The 13537-nt window shown below is 35.4% G+C and overlaps 1 protein-coding gene across 1 annotated transcript in view; it reads right to left on the reverse strand.

The window, feature by feature from the left end:
• LOC127862662 (multiple epidermal growth factor-like domains protein 6) overlaps nt 1-13194 on the reverse strand; it is a 61453-nt gene extending 48259 nt beyond the window's left edge. Inside the window, exons 1-2 of the mRNA XM_052401868.1 lie at nt 12970-13194; nt 138-386 (exon numbers count right to left, since the gene is read on the reverse strand). Of these exons, the coding sequence (XP_052257828.1) occupies nt 138-386; nt 12970-13024 (304 nt within the window). The 5' untranslated portion in view covers nt 13025-13194. The remainder of the gene's footprint in view (nt 1-137; nt 387-12969) is intronic.
• Between the last annotated feature and the right edge of the window lie 343 nt (nt 13195-13537).

A 13537-nucleotide genomic window follows, 5' to 3' on the forward strand; every position in this document is an offset into this window, starting at 1 on the left:
AAGCAAAACGTTATACATGTCAAAGAATTTTAAACAAACAATAGCCAAATACGGCATGTTGTTAAAAAAATGTGTTACAAAAATGTTAATTTATTAATAGCCATGAATTTTAATGATCTTAAATTCAATTGTTGTACCGGTACGGCCTTCAATCACTATGGTGCTCAACACAGACGGCGTCGTCAATTTTACAGTCCACGTCTGCTGGCCTGCTCCTCCATTGCTGCAGCTGCAACAGCGGGATGCAGTATAGGCGCTTGAAAAGTTGGCGGAAATGGCGGCTGTGTCGCAGCCGTCCACTGCTTTGTCAGACGTCCACAGGTAGCCAGCCCAGTCAAGATCCAAGGTTTGCGAAGTCACGCCGCCGGCAGCTATGTTTACCTGGCCTGCACAAAAAGACAAAGTCATGCATGATGCCATACATATGCTACCTGTAGTTCTACAATTCAACAATAAAGCATGGATAAAAATGTTATTTGTTACATAAATGCAGTGTTTGGCAACGAAAAATGAGTGTTTAAGGCGGTCCCATAGCTGATATAATTGGTGAAACTAAATACACTTTGGTAGCATCAATGGTAATACTAAACTAAGCAGCATTAAACAAAGTCCTAACAAGGGCTGTTTGTAAAACATGCATGCCCCCCATATGGGCTCTCCGTTGTAGTGACAGCCATTGTGTGAATATGTTTTTTGTCAATGTGACCTTGACCTTTGACCTAGTGACCTGAAAATCAATAGGTACTGCCAGTCATGATCAATGTACCTATGAAGTTTCATGATCCTAGCCATAAGCGTTCTTGAGTTATCATCCGGAAACCATTTTACTATTTCGGGTCACAATGACCTTGACCTTTGACCTAGTGACCTGAAAATCAATAGGGGTCATCTGCGAGTCATGATCAATCTACCTATCAAGTTTCATGATCCTAGAAAAAAGAGTTCTTCAGTTAACATCCAGAAACCATTTTACTATTTCGGGTCACCATGAAATGACCTAGTGACCTCAAAATCGATAGGGGTCATCTGCGAGTCATGATCAATGTACCTATGACGTTTCATGATCCTAGGCATAAGCTTTCTTGAGTTATCATCCGGAAACCATTTTACTATTTCGGGTCACCATGACCTTGACCTTTGACCTAGTGACCTCAAAATCAATAGGGGTCATCTGCGAGTCATGATCAATGTACCTATGAAGTTTCATGATCGTAGCCATTAGCGTTCTTGAGTTATCATCCGGAAACCATTTTACTATTTCAGGTCACCCTGACCTTGACCTTTGATATAGTGACCTGAAAATCAATAGGGGTCAACTGCGAGTCATGATCAAACTACCTATCAAGTTTCATGATCCTAGGCATAAGCGTTCTTGAGTTATCATCCGGAAACCATTTTACTATTTTGGGTCACTGTGACCTTGAACTTTGACCTAGTGACCTGAAAATCAATAGGGGTCATCTGCGAGTCATGATCAATCTACCTATCAAGTTTCATGATCCTAGAAAAAAGAGTTCTTCAGTTAACATCCAGAAACCATTTTACTATTTCGGGTCACCATGAAATGACCTAGTGACCTCAAAATCGATAGGGGTCATCTGCGAGTCATGATCAATGTACCTATGACGTTTCATGATCCTAGGCATAAGCTTTCTTGAGTTATCATCCGGAAACCATTTTACTATTTCGGGTCACCATGACCTTGACCTTTGACCTAGTGACCTGAAAATCAATAGGGGTCATCTGCGAGTCATGATCAATGTACCTATGAAGTTTCATGATCGTAGCCATTAGCGTTCTTGAGTTATCATCCGGAAACCATTTTACTATTTCAGGTCACCCTGACCTTGACCTTTGATATAGTGACCTGAAAATCAATAGGGGTCAACTGCGAGTCATGATCAAACTACCTATCAAGTTTCATGATCCTATGCATAAGCGTTCTTGAGTTATCATCCGGAAACCATTTTACTATTTTGGGTCACTGTGACCTTGACCTTTGACCTAGTGACCTGAAAATCAATAGGGGTCATCTGCTAGTCATGATCAATGTACCTATGAAGTTTCATGATCCTAGGCATAAGCGTTCTTGAGTTATCATTTGGAAACCATTTTACTATTTTGGGTCACCGTGACCTTAACCTTTGACCTAGTGACCTCAAAATCAATAGGGGTCATCTGCAAGTCATGATCAATGTACCTATGAAGTTTCATGATCCTAGGCCCAAGCGTTCTTGAGTTATCAACCGAAAACCATTTTACTATTTCGGGTCACTGTGACCTTGACCTTTGACCTAGTGACCTGAAAATCAATAGGGGTCATCTGCGAGTCATGATCAATGTACCTATAAAGTTTCATGATCCTAGGCATAAGCGTTCTTGAGTTATCATCCAGAAACTGTTTTACTATTTCGGGTCACCCTGACCTTGGCCTTTGACATAGTGACCTGAAAATCAATAGGGGTCATCTGCCATCCATTATCAATCTACCTACGAAGTTTCATGATCCTAGGCATAAGCGTTCTTGAGTTTTCATCTGGAAACCATTTTACTATTTTGGGTCACTGTGACCTTGACCTCTGCCCTAGTGACCTGAAAATCAATAGGAGTCATCTGCGAGTCATGATCAATGTACCTATGAAGTTTCATGATCCTAGGCGTAAGTGATCTTGAGTTATCATCCGGAAACCATTTTACTATTTCGGGTCACTGTGACCTTGACCTTTGACCTAGTGACCTCAAAATCAATAGGGGTCATCTGCGAGTCATGATCAATGTACCTATGAATTTTCATGATCCTAGGCCCAAGCGTTCTTGAGTTATCATCCGGAAACCACCTGGTGGACGGACCGACAGACGGACCGACATGTGCAAAGCAATATACCCCCTCTTCTTCGAAGGGGGGCATAATAAATTGTAAACATAATAATAGCTGACATATGAAATCTGAATAAACACAGCTAGAAACTCCTGTTTATCATGTATGTTAACCAAACCAAGAGTTGAGTTCGAAAATGGTTCCGGTCAGTTGAATAACATGGCTGCCGGGGGGGGGGGGCAGTTTTCTTATGCCTCATGCCTACGGTATTCAATCTTATTTGTTTCAAATATGGGACATGATTGTTCGTTAGGATCTTGAATTTGTCCATCGGTCGAAAGGACGAAAAGAAGACGAAAATTAATGTCTGACGAATAATAATGGTTTCACAGTATATAGTAAAAAAAGCTTGTGAACACTCTAGAAATCACATTTTTTGCCCAATCATCATGAAACTTAATACACAGATTGGTTTTATATATATCACATAATTAATGCCATAATTATTGCCCTTAGATTGTCCAAATTTTCATTATATTATACAAAATCCTTGTAAACACTCTAGAGGTCACAATTTTGTTTCAGATTTTATGAATCTTGGTCATAATATTTATTTTTGTAAGCAATGTTTGATGTTTGGTAAGGGGGGGTCACTCAAATTATAGTTCACCAGGTCAAATCTTACAAAAATAAAAACACTCCATATGCCAGAGTTTTGGTTCAATTATGATGAAACTTGACCCGGATGTTTGTCTGGACAATATCTAGGTCAAGTTTGACGATTAATTGGTAAAGATTGAATGAACCGACTCCTCTCAGGTGAGCGAACTAGGGCCATCTTGGCCCTCTTGTTTTTATAGTTTTTTGTCTTTCGGGTACTAGAATTAAAGGCTACTTAAGCTTCTTATAAGAAATACATGTATATATATGCTTTGCTTGCTTGATACATGTATAACATCTTTTATGAACGGAAATGGAAGATTTTTGTTGTTGTTGAGGGTCGGCGCCAATTCGGTAGACACGGTCGGGAGACCCGAAACGGACCTTCTTTTTTTTGCCTTAGCTATATGGGCGCCAGATTTAATTTTTGACGCCCTTATTTTTGTTTGCTGGAAATCACCATGGCAGATGAAAACAAGTTAAACAATTGGTAAGGAATAATTTATGTGTATGCAATTTACATATTTTGTTGATTACCCCATTAAGTGAGTGAAACAATAGTCTGTGGATGTTTCTGTTGAAACTGAAAGAAGATAGAGAAAGAGCTTTGTTCCCGACCTGCGCTTGCATTTCAATAAGCGAGCAGGGTGACAGCCATTTAATTATGGGTAATGACGCACTTCAGTTGCTTTCAGTGATTTTTTTTTTGCCCAAAATTAACGCCAACATTCGGCTGCTTCCTAATTGCAAAAATCAACCTTTTTTCCCAAAAATCTGACCGAAATTTCACCAAAAATGACAAAATTTTTCCCAATAAAGCCAACAAGATAACAATGTCATTAAGCGATAATTTCGTAGAACAAGTGCCGATTGAGCTTGTCAAGTCGTTGCCAAACGACAACTGACTTACATATTGTTCGCGAATGAAGCCGAATACAATTTTACTTTGCTATCCACACATCTCTCTGTATATTGTGGAGGATACTGACGATAGTCGATGTATCCCGATTGAGTATCCTGTTTTTACACACGTCCAAGATGGCGGCAAGCAGACGAGAAATTTGCGATGAGTGGCGAAAATGATAAATAACATTCACATTAACAACGGATATCATATGGATATTAGGGAATAATTTACAATGTAATGCCTGTGTAAATTAACGCAAAATACTTCGTTTGAAATATAAAAAAACACAAATATTTTATATGCGCATAGTAATCTGCACAGTGAATGTGCGTCACGGAAATCAGTGTTGGAAGATTGGAGTTCAGTCAGTCTACTCACAAAATTATAGCATTTAAGATGAGTATCGTTCGAAAAAGGAAAGAGACAAACATGATTTGATTTATATGTAAGCGGATCTGTGTATAATCAGATTCATATGCATATTCTGCTTCATTATGTTTGTCACGCTGTACAGTTTACTGAAATAGCATTGAACTCAGGATGTCATGTGCAAAATATTGAAAGGTAAACAAATTAAATATTATTTTATCTCCATTTAATACATCATTAACACAGCAAGAACGAAAAAGCGTGTTTGTTAATATGTGTTAATGTTTTCAGCATATGATATTTAATTTTAAAAATGCTGAATTAAATAAATACTCTTAAAGAGGTTAATATTAAATGGTGTATTTAAGAATCTATAGACGAGTTAATTGTTATTGTTTACATTCGGGATTTTCCGCGCATGCGCACTGACTGGTTGACAAAAACACTGGTTACAGTCAAGTAAAACATGTATAAAGGGCTTTTGTTTAGTCAGTTAAATGATAAAAAATCCGAAATAAACATTGCAACTCTTAAACAATAGTGCAAATATTTCATATTTAGTACCAATAAATGTATATTCATGTACATAATTTCCTCTTTATAAAAATACAAATTTGACCCCAGGGGCATAATTTGAACAAATTTGGTAGAGGACTATTAGATATTACTACATACCAAATTTGGTAGCCCTATGCCATACGGTCACAGTGACCTTAACCTTTGACCTAGTGATCTCAAACCATGCTTGATTGTAGATCTCAATGAGATGCATGCACATGTGAAGTTAAAAGAACATAGAACCAAGAGTTTTCATTTTATGAGCAAGGTTAAAGTTTTGGGACAGACACACACATACAATGACAGACAGACTGAGAGACAGGCCAAAATCAATTAACCACCTGATCATTCGAACTGGGGGCATAAAAAACAATTAACTTGTATATGTTCACAGCAATATTATTGTCAATATATCAAACGGACAAAAGGCGATCACAAAAGCACACCATGAGCAAAACATTCCGTGAATACCTGATTTTGGGAGAAAAATTTAATCGCATCAGAGGAAGTTGTGGTAATTTTTTTTTTATAAACGAGCACGTTTAATGATAATAGAGGATATTTGTTGGATAAAGTGGATTATCGATTTTAATTCAAAAGTGATCATAGAAAAAATATATTTTTTATGATCATGAGTGAATTAAAATCGATATTCCACCGAATCCAACCATTTTTTTTCATTCCATGCTTTTTTTTCACAGTTTATATACATTGTTAAAGAGTTTAACTAAAGAATTTTGCTGGGATAATGACGTCAGTTCATTAAAAAAATGACGTCATTTCACAGTAACCAGTGAAAATTATCGATAATTTTCACTGTTAATTTTCACTGTTTGAAACATTGAAATTATCAGTCTTAATTCACTGATATTTCTCTATAAGCCTACGGCACCCGATTGTATAAACGCTGGTTAAAGTTACCGCTCGGTAACATTCAAACCTTGGTAAGTTTGCGGTTATTCAGGTTTAGGTCATAATACACCAAATAGTTTCCCTATATAATTCAATGTAAAAGCGACAACTTTGAGCGAAAATAAATGCAACATTTTGCACATAGAGACCCCCATAACCATACCTTTTCTTAAAGGTCATTCTAAGCGGAATCGATTTATGCAATAAAAAAGATATGTCATGTACAATGCAAGAAAGAACTTGACACAAATCAAAATCGACTGTTTTTGCAACTTTTTTTTCCGGCCGTTTCTTAGTGGAATGTAACCTTTTCTAGTGCAATGGTTTACTATAGTCTTCAAGTATGTCATATTTCAGGGATTCAGTAGTGAACACCTATTCATGCCCTACCATTATCTCCGCAAGATAACACCTGAATAATGGTAAAAAGTGTAAAACATGCCTTCCTGTCAACTATGATATTTTTTTAGAGAGTACAGCCCTACATGAAGCGATCATTTAGTGTATTGTAACCTTTAGTAACCTTCAAGGTAACTCGATTGTATAAACACGATATACCGCAAAGTAACCTAACCGCGCATAGTGGAATTTAACCACCGGTAACTTTAACCAAAACATTCCCACAATGCATTTTCTAATGACGTAATTTTCGCGCGAAGTGTCACGCTAATAAACAGCCACATGAATTATTTTTTATGAAATTCATTTACAGATGAATTCACAATAAAATAAAGTGTACATTTTAACTATGAGTTCATCAAAATGACCAGGGACACATTGATAATGATGTCGGGATTTGCATCATTTAGCGGAATCCCTGTTGCTTCCAAACTGCAAGAGAGTGCTTGCAAAGACGTCTAATTCTTCTAGTTGTTCTAGATGTAACATAAAAAGTATACATGGTCGTCGTAACATGCTAGCCTATTCTTCTAATTTGTCTTATATCCCGTTTGCATGACTGCGTTATAAAATAATACGGGAAATAATATCTTTCTCAAAATAACGGTTTTTACACATTCAAAGCACAAGCTAAGTATATCATTAACTTAAAATTACATCAGAAAATCACTCTGTCTGTAGTCCAATATTGCATATTGCAGTTGAGAAAAGTGCGAGTCTTTTTGACGATTAATTTCTAAACGCGACTTATTTCACATGTAAATGTACTGCATAACGACATTTGAATTGTCAATTTATCACATTTTCCTTATTTCGTTCAATGTTCATTGTTTATAATCCGTGCATATACTTTTGACATTTTAGAAGGTGCAACAAGCCAAACAAATTTCGCACAATTCATAAATAATCTGCGCTATTTGCTTTCCGATTTAATTCCCGTTAGGCATAGAGATGTGTTAAGTATAAGATGTTAAAAATAGCACCACACTGGAATTCGGAATGTCCCATTTTGTACACGGTATAATGCATTCATTTATCTGTTGTGTAATAGGATGTTTTCCATTCTTTGTTTATTAAAACATTAAATTAGTTTCTTGTACAATAAGAAAATTTACCATAGACAAATTAAACATTGTTCAAGTTTAAATATATCTTTGTATGCAGAAATCTGCAAATGCAACTGAGTTCACCAACGGCTATTATTTAAGCCGCGTTCTGAGGAATCTTGGCTTAATGCATGTGCGTAAAGTGTTGTCCCAGATTAGCCTGTGCAGTCCACACCATCTATTCAGGGGCGACACTTTCCGCTTTTCTGGTATTTTTATTTTCAAGGAAGTCCCTCCTTACCGAAAATCAAGTTTAGGCGGAATGTGTCGTCCCTGATTAGCCTGTGAGGACCACACAGGCTAATCTGGGATGACACTTTACGCACATGCATTAAGCCCAATTTTCTCAGAACAAGGCTCATTTGATAAACTGCTCCGGTTCATTTTAACAGCAGTAATGTACATAGAGTACATGACGTGGCGTGTGACGAAGAAGAAAGTTTATTGAGTTATTAAACTTATTTGAATATAGTGATAGGATGGCATAAGGGTCTTTATTTAACTATGCTAAAATAATTATTAAAGACCCTAGATGCAAAATCGTCAATTATTGAATTAAATGGATTATTTATGGATTTTAAAGGATTATTAAAGGTAAGATACTAGTTCGAACGTGTTTTGTTTTTTGTTTGTTCTTTTGTCGTTCCCTGTTCTCGGAGGAATGATTTTAACATGGGCGCCATTGATGCATCGGATCACACACAGCATACCCATAACAGAATATAAAAAACACGTTCTGTGCGTCCTTATATTCGTCGTCCGAAGTCGGAAATCGTATTGCCCTGTAAATTAAGTCAAATAAAGTGTCAGTCGCTGCAATTTGTTGTTTACTCGTCGAAATTGTGAAGGTCGTCGATGGTTAGCTTTAATAATGTCGCGCGTCGCGGCCATTTTGTGTAGGTAACCTCTCGGTTACTTGTACTTACCCACCTAGGGAAGCAGGGTATGTTTTAACTGGGTTTTAACCGATCGGTATAACTAACCAAATTTTATACAAACGCTTACCGACCAGTAACCAACATGTTACCGACTTTTAACAGCCGGTATGTGGTTAACCGCCGGTTTAACTGTTTATACAATCGGGTGCTGAAAACATATAATAAATTGATGTATTTAACTTACTGTTATTATTTTTATTATATTTATCTGGCAATGTCTTCCATGCTGTTACAGTAAACTGTATAACATGACAAACATAACATGACTACTGCCAAGCAATAAAAGTCCCCTACTAACCGTATTGCCATCTGTCCATGTTTCAAGTTTCATGAAAAAATATGAAAACTTTTAAAGTTATCGAAGGATCCACCATTTTCAGCAATATTTCTAGTCTATTTGTTGCCTTAGCAACCAGAATTCCTGATGTAGGAACAAATTGAAATGACGTGCATAATCTCCATATTGCCATCTGTCCATGGATTAAGTTTCATGAAAAAATATGAAGAACTTTTTTAAGTTATCGCAGGATCCAGCAAAGACTGACAGACACACAGAGCGCAATCCATAAGTCCCTCTCCGTTTTCACTGGTAGGGGACTAATAAAGCAATATATGCAAATTAGTCTGATTATGCACAGATCCACTAACATATAAATGAAACCATGTTTGTCTTATCCCATTTTCACGATAATTTTTTCAGATGTTTTAACCTTGAGAGAAAGCTGAAGTCTAATTTTCAAACACCCGTTTCTGTGACATACATCCACCGAGTTGATTAATAAATAAATATCTTGTTGGTATCTAATAAGTTTAATGCATCGTTGATAAGTTTAATGCATCGTTGATTATCACAGGCATTTCATTAATCCCTTCTAAATGTATGATCCACAATCGTAAATTCAATCGTTATTTGCCAATTTTGCTGAGAGTTACAATTTATTTTCTTTATTGCCCGCCATCTTGTTCAAATGATGTAAGGCTTAAGCAACAGGTGTGCATAGCAACGTAAAATGGTTTCATATGTCCCCTTAATTCGCAATTTGCTCTTTATTTAATAAGTATACGGTACTGTAATTGTTTCAATAATAATTCTCTGAAAGACCATAACGATAAAGATACAAATAATTTGGTGTTTTTTTTATTTAGTTACGCGTAGAAATGAATGTTTTGATTTTAATGTGATGTGCATGAAATGCACTATTTCACGAGATTAACAATAAGTTTTCATCTCAAGTCTCCTAAGTTACTAATTGTCTACGATTTTTTCGTGGAGGAGTACACATTATGGGCAGCTTAGTGTGCTTGGTATAACAAAACCACCGAGATTTTCAATTGATACACTAACGCGAGTCCTTAGACTCCTTAAAAAGAGACTTGGACTCCTTTTTTTTGTCAAGGGAGTCTGTCGGACTCCTTTAAAATCATCTTTGAATTAAAGAAAAACTTTGATTTCCTTATTTGTTTCTGAACTGTTTTGCATCAGAAAACTGTGCCACTAATCATTCTCTTGAACACATCGACAAAAAACAAAAAAATCCGGAACTATTTATATAGGTTCCCTGTCGCTGTGCGTGTGTGTAGTAATAGGGGAACACGCAAACTATTAAATTCCGAATCACCGATCATGTCTGTCTTTTTCTCTGATATTCTCGTTAGAGGAAACTATCTTCGCCAAAATTCTCTCATTACTATAAACAAGAGCAACACATAGCGGGTGCCAACACTTGGCTGTGGGTACAATTTTGCATAAATGAAAGCTTGTCATAAGCGACCTTGACCTTTAGTTTAAGCCTATTTATTTTAGCTCGATTGCATCGAAAGCCTAAGGCTTATATAATCAACGCTCTCGGGTCCATTTCCTGGGACTAGAACCAGTACTTGGTGTCTTTGGGGGAGATCTAAAGAACGCTTCCGCGATGGGGATCGAACCCGTGACCTCCCGGTCGCTAGGTGGACAACATATCCATTACACCACGGCGACCTACATTTTTTTCCTCACCAAAATTTTGGAAACAAAAAAAATGTGGGTACGAAAATTTTGGTTAGGAAAAAAATGTTTTACGAAAAATCTGGGATACGAAAAAATTATGCCACCAAAAAATTGGGGTTTGAAAAAATATTTGGTAAGAAAAATACGGGTATGTAACAAATATGGGTACTAAAACTTTGGGTAAAAAAAATTGTGGGTACTAAAATTTTGGTTACAAAAAAAATGTGGGTACACAAATTTTGGGTACAAAAAAAAATAACAAAAAAATTTGGGTACGAAAAAAATTGGGTACGAAAAATGTGGGTAAGAAAACAAGAGGGCCTGAAAGGCCCAAAGTCGCTCATCTGAGATAACAAGATATTATTGGGCCACATCTTATGACCAAGTTTCACGAAGATCGGTAAATAAATGTGGCCTCTAGAGTGTTAACAAGGTTTTACTATAGCCATATAAGGAAAAATGCCCCGCCCCCTGGCAGCCATGTTTTTCAACCAACCGGCATCATTTTTTAACTCATCCAAGATATTATCGGGATAAATCTTCTGACCAAGTTTCATGAAGATCAGACAGTAAATGTGGCCTCTAGAGTGTTAACAAGATTTTACGATGGCCATAAAAGGAAAAATGCCCCGCCCCTTGGAAGCCATTTTTTTTCAAGCAAACATAATTATTTTCAAACTAATCCAATATATCAGTGAGAACAATATTCTGACCAAATTTCATGAATTTCATGACAAAGTATGCCCACATTTTAAGTCAATACATCGTATAGACATTGACAAAATGTTCCAGTCAAACCATCAAATTTACATTAACGAATGTGACCTGGTATAAAGCATTACATCTTTGTTTTAAAGGGAAATAACTCTGTACAACTCTTTGATATGGAGTGGCAATGCAATTTAAATGTTTCAGTTGAATCAATAGACATGTGAAATATTAAAAACAAGAAAATGGAAATTCAAAAGACTATAACATATATTCTGAACAAAATAATTAAAATTCTTTAGTAACTGTTACCTTGGCATGGCAATTTCTATGTAAAATTCTGAGGGAGGTAAGAATATAATGTACATCAATGTAGAACATTTGAAACGGCGCGTGGTTGTCAAGATATTGATCAGAAAGCCTTTCTTTTTTCGTAAGAAACTGTTTCTTAAGAAACTTTTCCTTGATCTCTGCCCGCCTCATATGCAATAAAACACTACATGAAGTTTGCACACAACCTTCTTTGATATACTTGAATGCGTAACATTTGGTTTTGGAATGCTGATAAATATTGATGATGCACATAGCGATAATGTTTCTTGTTACTCTGCATTTTCATTCAATTGTTGGGGACTATTGCAAGCATCGAATCAGTTTATTTCATTTGTTTTGGCTAATGCTTTTAACAATTAAAAGCTAATCTTATGATTGTCTCATCAACGATTTTGTTTAAAAATATTGTATATACTATGTTATTGTCACTGTGTACTGAAATTTATTGGCAGGCCTTGTCGTTTAAACCTTTCTTCAAATCGTTGGATACATTCAAACACAACATGACACTAAAAAAGTATGCTTTTTCTATCTTCTTAAAAAGCAGTGACTTCGGTTCTTGCCTCTGCATATGCAAACGAAAACTATTTACATGTCCAGTTTTAGTATTTTACTATATCAGTTTTTTTCTTATATTATTGAGCTTCAAATGTTTTTTTTCAATTGAGTCACGAGTAATATATGTCTATAAAGTATCTATGTATCAAAAGAAGACTTTCAAATAAAAACTCAAAAGCGTTGTTTATTAAGCGATAAACAATGTAAACATAATTTCTTACAAAAGAATGCGTTGCAAAATATATATTTAAATACTATACAAATATTGAAAAGTTGTCATCTTTTGTATAAAAAAGTTCAATTCTCAGTTATAAACATTTCAGAATTTTACATTTTAATTCGGACGTGTTATTGTAGTTATTGTAGATTATTTAATCACTCACAATATTTGCATTTAATACATAGAGATTTTTAACGGGATACCTTAATATTGTGTACATACAATATAAAAAAACAACAGAACAGAATATTGATATACAAACACTTCAACAAATTAAACTAATCATCACCCAAATGGTCTTTCGGTACTCAAACATATAACAAAAGCAGTCGGAAGACAGCACACTCGACTTTTCTTGTTTTCTCGTTTAGTTTCTGGCTTTTAAAAACCAAATTATTTATTTAAAAAGTAAATAAATTGAGCTTTGAGAATTTATGTATGCAAATTTAAAGCTATAAAAAACGCCCTTATTTTTAACAAATTGTAAACTTACCACATACTGTCAGAAACCTGGCAAACAAAATTATCCAAATTACGTAAATCTTCATATTACCACTAAAAAGCCAACAGAAACAGGATTAGATATAAAAAATAATGTACTATCATTTAGATATGTAACCGTGTGTCAATTTGCGTAGTGCTTTCTGAGTCAACTGACTTTTAAGCGATACTTTTTAGAACTTATAATGATATCGACAATTTAATTAAATGTTTTCTTCCTTAAGCAATAGATTTACACTGAAACTTGTTCATACGGAAGTTAATATTTCTGTACAATTTGTTCAAGTGCTTTGTGAATTTATACTGACGTACAATGATTATACCGTGTATTAATATTTTATAAATACTAGCCAAATTGCTGAAGTTAGTTTATTGGTAAATAAATTATAGTCTATGATATTATGTATAAAACATAAAAACAATTTAAAACTGCATGTTTTTTTACTTCTTTTGTTTGTGCATAGAGTTAATTATTGCAGGTGTCAAGAGTGTTTATGTCAGCATAAGGCTTTTGATGCAAAAGATGTAAAATAAATAGATTGAAACAAAACTATGCTGGT

This window comes from Dreissena polymorpha, chromosome 16 (genome assembly GCF_020536995.1).
Source record: "Dreissena polymorpha isolate Duluth1 chromosome 16, UMN_Dpol_1.0, whole genome shotgun sequence".
Classification (NCBI taxonomy): domain Eukaryota; kingdom Metazoa; phylum Mollusca; class Bivalvia; order Myida; family Dreissenidae; genus Dreissena; species Dreissena polymorpha.